Consider the following 14,136-nt stretch of genomic DNA (forward strand, 5'->3'; position numbering starts at 1 on the left):
CAGCCAATGGAAGGGAGGAGTTGCCCTCACGTTCCGTCATTCTCAAATCCGAGGTTCAGACGGAGAGATCTGTCTACCAATCACAGAAGCATGTCTCTCCCTCGCTCCGCCCTTCACCCAGACGCTGGCCAATCGACGTGTGGTTCCAATCCGGACTTCATTTTCCCGCAGGCGTTGCAGCCTGAGGAGACCCGTCGGGTCCTCAGCGTCTTGGCGGCAGCTGATTGGAACAGCAGCTTCGAGTCCGTCCCCGGTGCTGCCTGCGTGTTCACCCGAGTCTCGCTGGAGCTCTTCTCGCCCGCCCACCTCATCTCAACCCACTTTCCGCGGAGAGCAGCGCCAACCCGGGCCTGCCTTGGATCAGGCGTCCCCTGAAGTCGGCACGCCCCTCCGCGTCCCGCTTCGGCCCCGCTAGGACCCCGTCCGGGCTGCCGTCGCCTCGTCGCTATGGCGCCCACCATCCAGACCCAGGCCCAGCGGGAGGATGGCCACAGGTAGGCGCCACGGTCTCTCTTCTTTCATTAAGGCGGGGGATCGGGAGAGGGTTTCTGCTGAACGTCACCAGCCCCCAGGTCTGCCCGTGACGTCACGGAGCGCTCACCTTTGACGAAGGGGGCGGGTTTCTTCTGAGACGCAGGTGTTGCCCTCCTCCCCTGCCGTGCAATTCAGGGATTAAGCTCTTGGAGACCTCTAGAAGGGATTCCTCCAGTCAAGTGTTTGAAGATCCCTCTTCCAAAGACGATTGAGTACATGATTCTTTATGAAAACACTTGAAGCCATCCCCTGCAAAAGGGATTGAGCACTTGGCCTTGTTCATTAAAGCTTTTGGGTGCACTTCTTCCTAAAGAAATTGAACATTTGTCTCCTTCCATTAAAGCATTTGGCCACCCCCACCACCAAAACAAACGAGCATTTGTCACCTTTCCTACCTTTTGAAAGGTTGGAGAAGCCTTTTTCATTCTCCTGTCAATCCCGTCGTCTCCACCTATCGCTGTTTCTTTCTTCTCTACTAGGCCCAATTCCCACCGGACTCTGCCTGAGAGGTGAGCCCCACTGTGCTTTCCCAGGAGCGGTGGGGCAGTAGGGCTGGGAGCAGAGGCGGGGCAGCGGGGGCCCATTTTGAGCCACTGTGTTCCTAGGTCTGGAGTGGTCTGCCGAGTCAAGTACTGCAATAGCCTCCCTGATATCCCCTTCGATCCCAAGTTCATCACCTACCCCTTCGACCAGAACAGGTGAGACTAAGGAATGGGAATACTACTCAGGTATCAGTTCCTTGGAGGCGGGGACTGCTTGTCTTGTTGGCTGCTGTCTGCTCAGGGCCTCGCACAGTACCCACCTAGCACATAGTAGTAGCTGCTCAATGTTTATTAATGAATGGAGCAAGCAGTGTCCAAGTCCCTTCCCACTGGGGAGCCAGCTTTCACACTCCGCCATGGGGGACACTTGATTCTGAGTTCCTCCCCAGAGAAGTTTCGCCTCTGGGAAGCAGGGCTGTGAGGACTGAAGCTGGAATCCAGACATCACAATAGGTGTTTCCCCACCCAGGTTCGTCCAGTACAAAGCCACTTCCTTGGAGAAACAGCACAAACATGATCTCCTGACTGAGCCAGACCTGGGGGTCACCATTGATCTCATCAATCCTGACACCTACCGCATCGACCCCAATGGTGTGTGGGGAAACAGGGAGGGTCTGCTGTAGGTCAGCAAAGGCCCAGGCCTGGGCCTCCCTCATGGTCCTCCTGCCCCCTCGCTCTCCTCTAGTTCTTCTAGATCCAGCTGATGAGAAACTTTTGGAAGAGGAGATTCAGGCCCCTACCAGCTCCAAAAGGTAAGTGGGTGCCAAATGGGTATTGGTGACTGGTTCAGGTGGGCCCTACAAGCAGGAGGGCGGTGGGGTCCTGAGGTACCTGATTTCCTACCCCAGATCCCAGCAGCACGCGAAGGTGGTGCCATGGATGCGAAAGACAGAGTACATTTCCACTGAGTTCAACCGTTATGGCATCTCCAACGAGAAGCCTGAGGTCAAGTAAGTTGCAAATAGGAAGAGGGGGAAGGTGGAGATATCAGGTGTGTCCAGTGGCCACTAAACACCTTTTTCTTCACTTCTAGGATTGGGGTTTCCGTGAAGCAGCAGTTTACCGAGGAAGAAATATACAAAGACAGGGATAGCCAGATCACAGCCATTGAGAAGACTTTTGAGGATGCCCAGAAATCAGTAATTGAGGGACTGGGATGGGGAGAGGCAAGGGTGTGGCTGCAGAGCTCTTCCTCAGCCTGTTTTTGCCCCACCAGATCTCCCAGCATTATAGCAAACCCAGAGTCACACCGGTGGAGGTCATGCCTGTCTTCCCAGACTTTAAGGTCAGGCCCAAGGTGGGAGGTAGAAAGGGATAGCCTCCCATTTGTGCCTGTTCCCATCTAACCCCAGTGCCTACCATCTTCCTAGATGTGGATCAATCCATGTGCTCAGGTAATCTTTGACTCAGACCCAGCCCCCAAAGACACAAGTGGCGCAGCTGCGTTGGAGATGATGTCTCAGGCCATGATTAGGTAGGTAGTCCTGCTGCCCACCTTAGCCTGCTCCTTGCTGCCTTTTGTCCTCACACTTCATTGCCACTCCTTTTTCCCCAACCAGGGGCATGATGGATGAGGAAGGGAACCAGTTTGTGGCCTATTTCCTGCCTGTAGAAGAGACGCTGAAGAAACGAAAGCGTGACCAGGAGGAGGAGATGGACTATGCACCAGATGATGTGTGCGTGGACTGGGGTTAAGTTTTGGGGATTGAGAAGTGTCCCCTTTTCTCCCTCATAGGGAGGAAATGGGGCTGAACCTGTGCCTTCATCCTCAGGTATGACTACAAAATTGCCCGGGAGTACAACTGGAACGTGAAGAACAAAGCTAGCAAGGGCTATGAGGAAAACTACTTCTTCATTTTCCGAGAGGGTGACGGGGTTTACTACAATGAGTTGGAAACCAGGTACTCGGCACACTCCTGTCTGATTAGCCTAGATCTGTGCTTCTTAAGACCCTCGGGCATGCAAGAGCCACCTTGGAGGTCATTTGTACCTAAGAATTTGTTGTATGCATTGATAAACGAGCAGCAGATGTCTGGTCGGGCACATGTGCTGGACTAGGTTCTAATGGGAGAAACCAGAAAGAAATTTTTTTTTTTGAGACAGAGTCTCACTGTGTCACCCAGGCTGGAGTGCAGTGGCACGATCTCAGCTCACTGCAACCTCTGCCGCCTTGGTTCAAGTGATTCTGCCTCAGCCTCCTGAGTAGCTGGGATCACAGGCGTGTGCCAGCATGGCAGCTAATTTTTTTTGCATTTTTAGTAGAGATGGGGTTTTACCATGTTGAATGAGATTTTGTATGAGACTTATTTATATCTCTAATACAAAGGTTTGATAAAGAACTTAGGGATAAAAAAGATGGGGTTTTCTAACATGTGAGGATTAAGTCTGCACTTCAAATTAAAAAGGCTTATGTTGGAAAAAAAAAAAAAAGTGAGCCACTGCACCTGGCCAGAAAGAAAATCTTAATGCAGGAGACATTTAGAGCTTTTGTAGGGTAGAGGGCCAGATTTCTCAGTTATTAGTAACAGACTTCACATGAAAGTAAACATTGCCAAAGTATGGAGTGATACATAAAATCAGCATGAATGTTTTAAATGAAATGCTTAATACCCATGTTCAAAAATGTGACCCCAAAACTTCCCTGATGGCTGAAAGTTTACTGCTGTGCCAATGCCTCTGGTTTAGAGTTGGGAAGGCTTGAGTTTCTGTTTAAAGCAGAGATCACAGGTTCTGATCCCACAGGCCAGGCAGGAAATGTAAAAGAGCAGTGGCCTGGTAGAGTCTGAGTGACCTGGAGACCTGGAGCTCTGGGCAACCATGGAGAGCATTATTCACTTCCAGCCTACTGTGGCTATGCTGTGGGACCTACTTTCCAAAAGACCCAAATCCAGATGATTTGACATTTCTTGGTTTCTCAGAGTGCTGGTAACTAATTCACATATACAGTCATGCACTGCATGTTTCTGTCAACAACGGACTGCTTATGGGTGATCACTTAAGATAGAATAGCATATCTTTACTGTACCTTTTCTTTTTCATTTTTTTTGGAGACAGAGTTTCGCTTGTTACCCAGGCTGGAGTGCAATGGCGCGATCTCAGCTCACTGCAACGGCGCGATCTCAGCTCACTGCAACCTCCACCTCCTGGGTTCAGGCAATTCTCCTGCCTCAGCCTCCTGAGTAGCTGGGATTACAGGCATGCGCCACCATGCCCAGCTAATTTTTTGTATTTTTTAGTAGAGACGGGGTTTCACCATGATGGCCAGGCTGGTCTTGAACTCCTGACCTCAGGTGATCCACCCGCCTCGGCCTCCCAAAGTGCTGGGATTACAGGCGTGAGCCATCGCGCCTGGCCCGGTCCTTTTTTTTTCTTTTAAAAGATGGGGTTTCACCATGATGGCCAGGCTGGTCTTAAACTCCTGACCTCAGGTGATCCACCCACCTCGGCCTCCCAAAGTACTAGGATTACAGGCGTGAGCCACCGCGCCCAGCCTTTGCTGTTCCTTTTCTAAGTTTAGATACATAAATACTTACCATTGTGTTGTAACTGCCTGCAGTATTCAGTACAGTCACATGCTGTACAGCTTTGTAGCCTAGGGCAACAGGCTACACCATTATAGCCTCAGTATGTAGTTGGTTGTACTATGTTTGTACAAGTGCATTGTATGATGTTCACATGATGTATTACCAGAATGTATCCCTAAGTGGCCTGTGCCTGTATTTACGTAAATATACCATATAACACCCCCCCCACACACAGGGTGTAGGGCAACCAAACTGGTGCCATGGGAGCCAATCTTCCTCTCTCCTGCCCTCACTATTTTGAGCTTAGTTGCCCTTATTCAATCTGTATTTATTCTCATTTGCTCTGAGCCAAGTATCGATGGGGAACTAAGTCAGACCAGACTCTTCACAGTGGAGGTGGCGGAGGGAAGTGAGAGGTTATGTCTTTAACTGCATCTTCCACTTCTCTCCCCCAAATTCACCTGCAGGGTCCGCCTTAGTAAGCGCCGGGCCAAGGCTGGGGTTCAGTCAGGCACCAACGCCCTGCTTGTGGTCAAACATCGGGACATGAACGAGAAGGAACTGGAAGCCCAGGTAACAAGCACCACTGGGCCAGGGCATACATGGCAGGGAGGGCAGTGGTTGTAGGTGAGGAGGGGGAGAAAAACCCAACAGAACACCCTCCTTTCCCTCATTCCAACCTTGCTGCTTCCAGGAGGCACGTAAGGCCCAGCTAGAAAACCACGAACCGGAGGAGGAAGAGGAAGAGGAGATGGAGACAGAAGAGAAAGAAGCTGGGGGCTCAGGTAAATCTGAACAGGTCAAACCCTGGGAGCCCTGGGAGGGTGGAAAAGTGGGTCTCACCTCTCTCCATTCCCTTCCAGATGAGGAGCAGGAGAAGGGGAGCAGCAGTGAGAAGGAAGGCAGTGAGGACGAGCGCTCGGGCAGCGAGAGTGAACGAGAGGAAGGTGACAGGGATGAGGCCAGTGACAAGAGTGGCAGTGGCGAGGACGAGAGCAGCGAGGATGAGGCCCGGGCTGCCCGTGACAAAGAAGAGATCTTTGGCAGTGATGCTGATTCAGAGGATGATGCCGACTCTGATGATGAGGACAGAGGACAGGCCCAAGGTGGCAGTGACAATGATTCGGACAGCGGCAGCGATGGGGGTGGCCAGCGGAGCCGCAGCCGCAGCGCCAGTCCCTTCCCCAGTGGCAGCGAGCACTCGGCGCAGGAGGATGGCAGTGAAGCTGCAGCTTCTGATTCCAGTGAAGCTGATAGTGACAGTGACTGAGTCCCAGGGCATTCAGGGCTGGTTCAGACACCACTATTACGAGCAGGAAAGCACTTTTCTAGTGGTCTGTTTGTAAGCCTTTCACTTGTTTGTCCCCCACCCCCAAACCTTTGCTGTTAATAAAGCCAATTTCTCTTTACTTCCCTCCCTTCCCCTACCTTGTCCTTCTGCCCGGTGCACACCTCCCCTAACCCCCAGGTGCTCAAAGACCTCAGCTTGAGGCTTAGAAACACAGGCCAGAGGCAGGGCCAATGGTTTCCCACAAAATGTAGCACAACAAAGGTCAGAATTCGTTTTTTTTTTTTTTTTTTTTTTCCAAAATAAGCCCAGACCATTAAACAAGTGAAACTCCAACAAATAAGTCTTCTCCAACAGCGAGAAAAACTGTACAGTTACTCAAAGCTGATTCTGCCAGTGGGGCTGGGGACAGAAGTGGGTAGGGAGGGCGAAATCATGGAGTAGGGCCTGGGGAGGAGGCTGGAGTGGGAGAGGGTCAGTCCTGCCCATCAGAGTGGGGCCGCCTGCGTCCTGCACACTCTGCTGTCAGGTGGGGTGGGGGGCAGCTCTTGCCTCCCTGTGTGTGTGAGAAGGTGTCCCTCACCACCTCCCAGTGCCAGGCACAGTCAGCTCACCCTGATGGAGAGTGAACAAGACAGGACAGGCTGGGGAGGGGGGAGGGTCCCATGAGAGGGACACCCTGCTGATTCCATCCCACTTCCTGCAGCTAGTGGGAGGGGGACTGGAGAAGCCCTGGGAGATTGAGGGGATGAGCAAAGGCACAGAAACATGGAGGGCCGGGGTGGGGGACTTGCATAGGTTGATGAGTGTGCAAGAGGTACATAAATAAACCTGACACCCCACCCAGCCCGGCACTGGGAGAGGAAGTGGGGACCCAGAGGCAGGTTCCCAGGGCCACCCTACCCCCTGGCTTCTTCCCCCTCCCTGGGCTCAGAGCAGAGGGAGATCCACAGACCAGGAGGGAGGGGGCAAGAAGGTCTGGGGAATGGGGTGATAGTGCAGGGAGGGTGGTGGTTTTAAAATTTTTTTTTTTGGTTTTTTTGTTTTTTTCCCAACATTTTGTATCTTTAATAACATACACAATGGTTACCAGCCATATTCATAACAAAAGTTATTCATAAAATGTATCTAAAAATAACATTTTTTTTTTTCCTTTTCGGTGTGAAAAGCTTGAGAATGTCCCAGTGGGGAGGGTGGGTTGAGAGGGAGGAGGGCGTTGAAGAGGGAGACCCTGGCTTCCCCGCAGTCTGAACCCCCAAATCCCCTCCCTCCACCTGGGCCCCAACACAACCCCTCATTAGGAATAGGGACCAGACGGTCTGTCAGACTCTGGGACTGGGACGAATCTCTGGGTTATGATATAGTGTTTCACTTAAGTGAGGTCATGACATAATGGGGGAAGAGGAAAGGCTGAAAGAAAAGGGAGGGGCTTGGGGAAAAACCCAAAAACCAAACAATCCCCTTTCCCTAATTCCTGACTCCCGAGTCTCACCAACCAGACCTGGGAGTGGAGAAGGGTGTGTATTCATGGGGAAGGGGACGTTAAGGCAACAGACTTCCTGACCTCACTGGCCACCTTGGCTGCCCACCTCCAACCTCTTCGTCTGGGGAGCCAGGGCTGGAGGAAAACGGGTTAGAGCTTGGGGGTCTGGAGGAGGGGGCTCTGCCCTCTCCCCTCATGAAGTTCAGGCTCCCCCTGCCACTGTCTTGGCTGAGAGAGAAGCCAGGGGATTCTAAAAATGAGAGGGAATGATCAGAGAAAAACCGTTAAGAACTATATAAATATGTATCTTAAATAGGCCTAAGAAATTAATCATAGAGAACCTCTGGTGAACAGGGCCAGGGGAGGTGAGAGAGGAAGGTGGCTCCTGTCCTGGGAGAATGTGGGGAATGGTGAAGGGGAAGAAGGTGGAGACAAGAGAGGGCTTCCTCTCCTTGCTCCCTTTCCTTCTCCCCAGCTCCTCTCAATAACATTCTGGAGGGCAGGTCTCTGCCCTGCTCATGTCACCCCAAATGTCAAATGTTTCTGAGCAGCTCCACAAGGTAGTGGTCAGTCTGTCTCTGGGGAGTCTGCTCCCTTGGGGAGAGGCAGGTGGTCAGCGGTCTGGAGGAGGCAGGGATGGGATGGGGCCAGGTGGGGATGAGGAAGGGAAGGAGAGAGGCAGGCAGTCTGGCCAATCCCTGCCTCCTTTATCCTGACTGCCCCCAACTCCCCGGGCCTCAGCAGAGATCCCTCGACGGGCCTGGGAGTGAGCAAGGCATGTGCCAATGTTAAACAAAAGTTAAAAGGGTGAGAGAGTAGAAAAATATTAGAATAGATAGCTGAGCCAGCCCACCCTCTCGCTGTCGCGGAGAAGCCCGTTGGGGGTTGGCCCCCGCCCGCCGCCCAGGGAGCCTATGGGTGCGCTGGGCTGTGGGTCCTGTCAGATGGTGGAGGTTTTGTCTGTCCCATCTGTGGTAAGAAAGGGAGGAAGGGAGGAAGATCAGGAGCTGGAGGGAGGCCCAAGAAAAGGCACTCAGGTAGCCTGTCATCCCGGTCAGGCCCTCCCTGGAGTCTGGCCTCCCTGGGGACCCCTCAGGATGACTCTGAGTTGCTCAGTTCAGAGGCAGAGATGCTGGGTAGGTGGGAGCTGGGTCAGGGATAGAGGAAATGCTCACCACCCAAGGCGTGTTCTGTCATGCTCAGACACAGAGACTCCAGAGTGGGATTGATCTCCAGGTCAGGCCCAGGGACCGGGCAGTCTGGGTGGGAGAGAGGAGAATGGAAGTGGTGAGGACAGACTGGACTCGGGTGAAGAAGAGAGCTGGGATAACAAAGGATGCTGGTATGGGAAGGGAGAAAGAGAGATGGAGGGGAGAGAAAGAGATGGAGAGGGAGAGAGATGGAGGGGCAGAAAGAGAGATAGTGGGGGAGAAAGAGAGATGGAGGGGATAAAGGAAGAGGCAGAGGTGGACAGAGAGAAGGGTGAGTGTGTCACACAGCAGGCAGAGGAGACAACGGCAATGGCAGAGGCTTGGTGGTGACACAGAAAAAGCCTGACTTGCAGACAGCAGAAGTGAAACTGAAGGAGCTCCTGGAGGCCACACACAGCTTGCTGTGACTACTTTGGACACAGACTGCACACTGCCTTGGGCACAGTCTGGGCATCTGCCCTGGACACTGGGCAGCCCCCTGAGGCTCCCTGACTGAAGACCTGCTCTGTACTTGGTGCAAAAGCTAAATTAAAACCCTTCCTGTCCCCATTTGGACCTGCTCCTCTGGGCAGGATTTGATCCAGGCAGGCCAGGCAGGTGGGGCAAAGCAGGACAACCACGGGACTTGTCCTCAAACCACACTTGGCAAAAGGGCCTCCTATTCTGGCATCTGGGAAACTACTCACCTCCCTAGGCAGACCCGATCCCACCCCACACTGCTTAAACCCTTCCCTGACTCCTCACTGCCATTAGGACAAAGTCTGAGCTGTTTACCTGGGTTTAGAAGACCCAGCTCCCATCTCCACCCTCATCTCTCATCACCATCCCCTCCGAACCTTGAGCTCATGTCGTATCAGATCACCCAATTGTCTCTCCTTAAAAAAAATTTTTTTTGAACTTGGGCAAGACGTTTCTGTCTCTAACAGTTGGGAGGATTCACAGCACAGGAGAGTTGTCTGAAAGCCTGGCACATAGCATACTGGTAAAGAGAATGGTTCTTGTTCATTCCTGCAGTTCAACCACCTGCTTGTTTAACATCATTTCAGATGCCTACTGTGTGCCAAGCGCTGTGCTAGGATGAACATGATGGATGAGTTCCCGTGGCCTCAACAGATGGCTGCCCACAAAACCTCATTAAGACTCCCAACTGACCTGGCAGTTTATAACATGAATTCTGCAAATCCAGGTTGTCTCCAGAGTCAGCCCATTCCAGACCAGCCTTATCTGTCTGTGTAGCCCCAGTGCCCAGCACTGGGTGGAGGAGTCAACCCCTCATTTGTTGAGCAGGGCAGGGACCTGTGGCTAGCAAATCTCTATCTTCCTTTTGCCCGCTTGGCCCAGCTTCTTTTAATTTTGAGATGGGGTCTCACTGTCGCCTGGGCTGTGGTTCAGTGGCACAATCTCTGTTCACTGCAGCCTTGACCTCCTGGGCTCAAGCGATCCTCTTGCCTCAGCCTCTGAAGTAGCTGGGACTACAGGTGTGCACCACCACGCTCAGATAATTTCTGTTTTTTTTTGCAGAGATGGGGTTTTGCCATGTTGCCCAGGCTGGTCTCAAACCGCTCTACTTGCCTCAGCCTCCCAAAAGTGCTGAGATTACAGGCGTGAGTTACTGCGCCCGAATTTGACCCAACTTCTCATCTCCCATCTCTAGGATGGTCTGTGAGCAGAGGTCAAACAGCCCTCTCACTTCAAACACTGTTTGTGTAGAACCTCATCTAAGAGGTGAAGTCCACTGGTTCCTGTGTGGTCACCTGGCGTCTGAAAGAATGCCAGTAGGTGGATGGGCAGGACTCCCCTCCACAGAAATCTCACACTTTGACTGTACCATCCCCTCAACCCCTTCTAAATTGAGTATTCAATGATTCTGTAAAGAAAGAGATGATGACAGAGACCAACACAGACACTAAGATTATGACATAGGGTGAGAATCATGGGATGGGATGGGTGTAAGGGGTGAGAGAAGACGATTGAGAGGGGTAGGGGCAAGACCTGAGAGATAAAATTGAAGCACAGGAGGAAAACAACCCCTCACAACTGGGGGAGATGGGGAAGAGTGGTGCCAGGTATGGGGAGAGGTACCCAAGCAGTCTATAAGGAACAGTGGATATGAGACCCAGGAGAGAGGGGAAAAGTCAGCTGAGGGTGTTGGCCAGGCAGAGTCCCAAGGGTGGGGCACCTCACCTGGAGGGAACATGAGAATGGCCTGGGGTGACGAGTGGACCGGGAGCGAGTGGGTGCGTTGCACAGAGCTGCGGCTCTGACTGGGCATGCTGTTGCTGCCTCCAGGGTTGGCAAACCACAGGTTCTGCACAGGTCCCAGGAAGAGAGAAAGTAGTGAGTGGGGAAGAGGCCCAGACCCAAGAGTGGTGGAGTTGGTACAGGCCTTCTCCCACTCCCACCCCTGCCACCTCTAAGCTGGGCCCAGATGCAGAGGTACAGACATACACATCCCAGGTACTGCCACCCCAGCCCCAAGAGGCCAGGTCCCCTGCTTCCAGGCAGCTCACCTGTCGGCCCTGGCCTCCAAGGCTGGGGCTGGTGAGGGCATGTCGAGGGGAGACACCCCCAATGCCTGAGGGGCTCAGGAGGCCCATCCGGCCGGGTGGGAGGGCCCGGGGAGGCATTGGGAACTGCCGCTGGGTACGCCGGGCCACTCCTATCCCCACAGAGCCAGCTATGGGGAGCGAGTTGGAGCCGAAAGCCCAGCTGTGAGAGAGCAGAAGGCAGGGTGTTAACTTAGGTAGATGGGGCCCATCTGTCCATCCCTTCCTCACCTTCCCCAAGTGGTAGGAGAGAATATAAACCTCCATCATACATTCTGTCCCCATCTGCCCCAAGGGTACCCCTGGAAGGAGATAGGAAGAAGACAAGAGTTTCCTCACTGTTCACTCATAATAGTTCTCTAAACTTCAATTCTCAAGGGAGATATTTCTGTTATTTGTCTGGTCTAAGAAGGGACTTCTGGCCCTTTGCATACAGGTGAGGAGCAAAACACAGATGAGGGGCCTGCCCATGGGACATGTGTTTCTTAGCTCAGCATCCTACTCTAGTGGGAAATTTTCTTCTGGGAAGGTACCCCCGTGACTGAGTAAGTAAAAATTGGGTTCTCAGCCCAGAACATAATCACCCAATTAAGGACTGATTTGCTAACCAGCAGAGACCTGTGAGGGCATGTCCCTGTACCCTGGCTGCCTGCCTACCCTTTCTGCTGCCGGTAGTTCTGCATCTCTAGTGCGGCTTTGCGCGGGAATGTCCGGAGGAGCTTCAGCACTTGCTGTTTCCAGGATAGCAGCCGTTTCTTTTGCGTCTCCGTGAAAGCCTAGAATTGGCAGGGCATGGGTGAAGCAGAGAGGGTGGTGCTTCTTTCAGACTTTCCTTCCAGTCTTCCATTCATTTATTTAAATATTTATTGCCTGGTCGGGTGTTTGCCTGTATTCCCAGCACTTCGGGAGGCTGAGGAGGGTGGATCATGCCTGTAATCCCTGTACTCTGGGAGGCTGAGGTGAGTGGATCACTTGAGGTCAGGAGTTTGAGACCAGCCTGGCCAAGATGGTGAAACCTCGCCCCTACTAAAAATACAAAAATTAGCAGAGTGTGGTAATGCACGCCTGTAATCCCAGCTACTTGGGAGGCTGAGGCAAGAGAATCCCTTGAACGCAGGAGGCAGAGGTTGCAGTGAGCCGAGATCACACCACTGCACTCCAGCCTGGGCAACAGAGCAAGAATGCCTCAAAAGAAAAGATTTATGGCTCATCTACTCTGTGCCTGTGCCAGGCAATTCTGGGATGCGGAGGTGATCATGCCCACAGAGCTTACAGTTTGGTTGTGAGGGAATGATACACACATAATGATAATTGTGATAAATTATCCCTCCCTGAGGGAGAATAGGAAGCAAAAGAAACCTAAATAAGAATGAGGGGTTGGTAAAGGTGTCCCCGAGGTACAAATGTCTTTTTTTTTTTTTTTTTTAAATTTTGAGACAGAGTCTCACTCTGTTGCTAGGCTGGAGTGCAGTGGCATGATCTCAGCTCACTGCAACCTCTGCCCCCTAGGTTCAAGTGATTCTCCTGCCTCAGCCTCCAGAGTAGCTGGGAGGACAGGCATGCACCACTATGCCTGGCTAATTTTTGTATTTTTAGTAGAGACGGGTTTTCAGCATGTTGGGCCAGGATGGTCTCGATCTCCTGATCTCGTGATCCACCCGCCTCAGCCTCCCAAAGTGCTGGGATTACAGGCGTGAACCACTGTGCCCGGCCTCACAAACGTTTGAATTGACAGTTGAAGGGTGAGTAGGAGGAAGGGGTACTATTCCTGACAAAGAGTCTATGCAGGCTGGGCATAGTTGCGCATGCCTATAATCCCAGTACTTTGGGAGGCTAAGGCAGGGGGATATCTTGAGGCCAAGAGTTCAAGACCAGACTAGGCAATAAAGCAATACTCCATCTCTAAAAAAGAAAATTATCATGCCTGTAATCTCAGCACTTTGGGAGGCTGAGGTGGGAGCACTTGAGGTCAGTTCAAAACCAGCTGGGCCAACACAGTGAGACTTTGTCTCTATTAAAAAAAAAAAAAGGCCAGGTACAATGGCTTATGCCTGTAATCCCTGTACTTTGGGAGGCTAAGGTGGGTGGACCACGAGGTCAAGAGATCAAGACCATCCTGGCCAACATGGTGAAACTCTGTCTCTACTGAAAATACAAAAATTAGGCCAGGCATTGTAGCTCACACCTGTAATCCCAGTACTTTGGGAAGCCAAGGTGGGCGGATCACCTGAGGTTGGAAGTTCGAGACCAGTCTGACCAACATGGAGAAACCCCATCTCTACTAAAAATACAAAATTAGCTGGGCATGGTGGTGCATGCCTATAATCCTAGCTACTTGGGAGGCCGAGACAGAAGAATTGCTTGGACCTGGGAGGTGGAGGATGTGGTGAGCTGAGATTGCACCATTACACTCCAGCCTGGGCAACAAAAATGAAACTCCATTTCAAAAAAAAAAAAAAAAAATACAAAAATTAGTTGGGAGTGGTGGCACATGCCTGTAATCCCAGTTACTTGGGAGGCTGAAGCAGGAGGACTGCTTGAACCTAGGAGGTGGAGGTTACAGTGAGATGAGATCACACCACTGTACTCCAGCCTGGCGACAGAGTGAGACTCCATCTCAAAAAAAAAAAAAAAAAAAAAAGAGGAGGAGAGAGAGGAGTGTATACAAGGGCTCTGAGAAGAACACTCTAAAGCCAACACTGGTAAGATGCAAGACTGGAAGGGCTGGCAGGTGCCAGGTCAGGCAAGGCCCTGCGGGCCACATATGACACAATGGTCCTCAGAATGATAGGGCAGCCTTTCCCTTTTCAAGTATGTTAGGGAAGGCCTTACCTCATGAGTCAGGCACTTTTCGATGAGCTGGAGGTAACTGGTGATGTTCTCTTCGTCTGGTCGGGACACCAGCAGCTGGGTGCACACTGTGGGACATGAGAAAGGGCAGGCTAGCCCCTAGTGTGCCCTCTGCCATGTTCCAGCCTCCAGCTGGCTCGTGCACAAGAAGGAACAGG

At 52.1% G+C, this 14,136-nt stretch overlaps 2 protein-coding genes across 3 annotated transcripts in view; one reads left to right on the plus strand and one right to left on the minus strand.

The window, feature by feature from the left end:
- The first annotated feature begins 170 nt into the window (after positions 1–170).
- PAF1 (PAF1 homolog, Paf1/RNA polymerase II complex component) lies at positions 171–6,009 on the plus strand. The gene is made up of 14 exons (XM_012435773.3): positions 171–494; positions 1,014–1,043; positions 1,140–1,232; positions 1,546–1,667; positions 1,762–1,828; positions 1,925–2,026; positions 2,110–2,215; positions 2,293–2,361; positions 2,447–2,550; positions 2,636–2,752; positions 2,849–2,977; positions 5,068–5,173; positions 5,295–5,385; positions 5,464–6,009. Exons 1-14 carry the CDS (start codon positions 448–450, stop codon positions 5,868–5,870), a joined length of 1,590 nt encoding a protein of 529 aa, XP_012291196.1. The 5' UTR covers positions 171–447; the 3' UTR covers positions 5,871–6,009.
- Positions 6,010–6,153: 144 nt separating this feature from the next.
- Positions 6,154–14,136, minus strand: part of SAMD4B (sterile alpha motif domain containing 4B) — a 45,733-nt gene continuing 37,750 nt past the window's right edge. For both annotated transcript variants that reach the window (XM_021676567.2, XM_021676568.2), the window contains 6 exons: positions 13,961–14,046; positions 11,786–11,904; positions 11,093–11,291; positions 10,767–10,890; positions 8,547–8,630; positions 6,154–8,340 (listed from right to left, as the gene is read on the minus strand). In XM_021676567.2, the coding sequence (XP_021532242.2) occupies positions 8,312–8,340; positions 8,547–8,630; positions 10,767–10,890; positions 11,093–11,291; positions 11,786–11,904; positions 13,961–14,046 (641 nt within the window). In that variant the 3' untranslated portion in view covers positions 6,154–8,311. The remainder of the gene's footprint in view (positions 8,341–8,546; positions 8,631–10,766; positions 10,891–11,092; positions 11,292–11,785; positions 11,905–13,960; positions 14,047–14,136) is intronic.

The sequence above is a fragment of the Aotus nancymaae genome, unplaced genomic scaffold, assembly GCF_030222135.1.
Source record: "Aotus nancymaae isolate 86718 unplaced genomic scaffold, 86718_ANA_hifiasm-v0.15.2.pri h1tg000028l, whole genome shotgun sequence".
Classification (NCBI taxonomy): Eukaryota; Metazoa; Chordata; class Mammalia; order Primates; family Aotidae; genus Aotus; species Aotus nancymaae.

Excerpts from the sequence above, each read along its gene's own strand:
- PAF1 (XM_012435773.3), top strand. The coding sequence starts at position 448 with ATGGCGCCCACCATCCAGACCCAGGCCCAGCGGGAGGATGGCCACAG. Across the intron at positions 2,551-2,635 it reads ATGTCTCAGGCCATGATTAG|GGGCATGATGGATGAGGAAG; the intron begins GTAGGTAGTCCT and ends TTCCCCAACCAG. Across the intron at positions 5,174-5,294 it reads AGAAGGAACTGGAAGCCCAG|GAGGCACGTAAGGCCCAGCT; the intron begins GTAACAAGCACC and ends TGCTGCTTCCAG.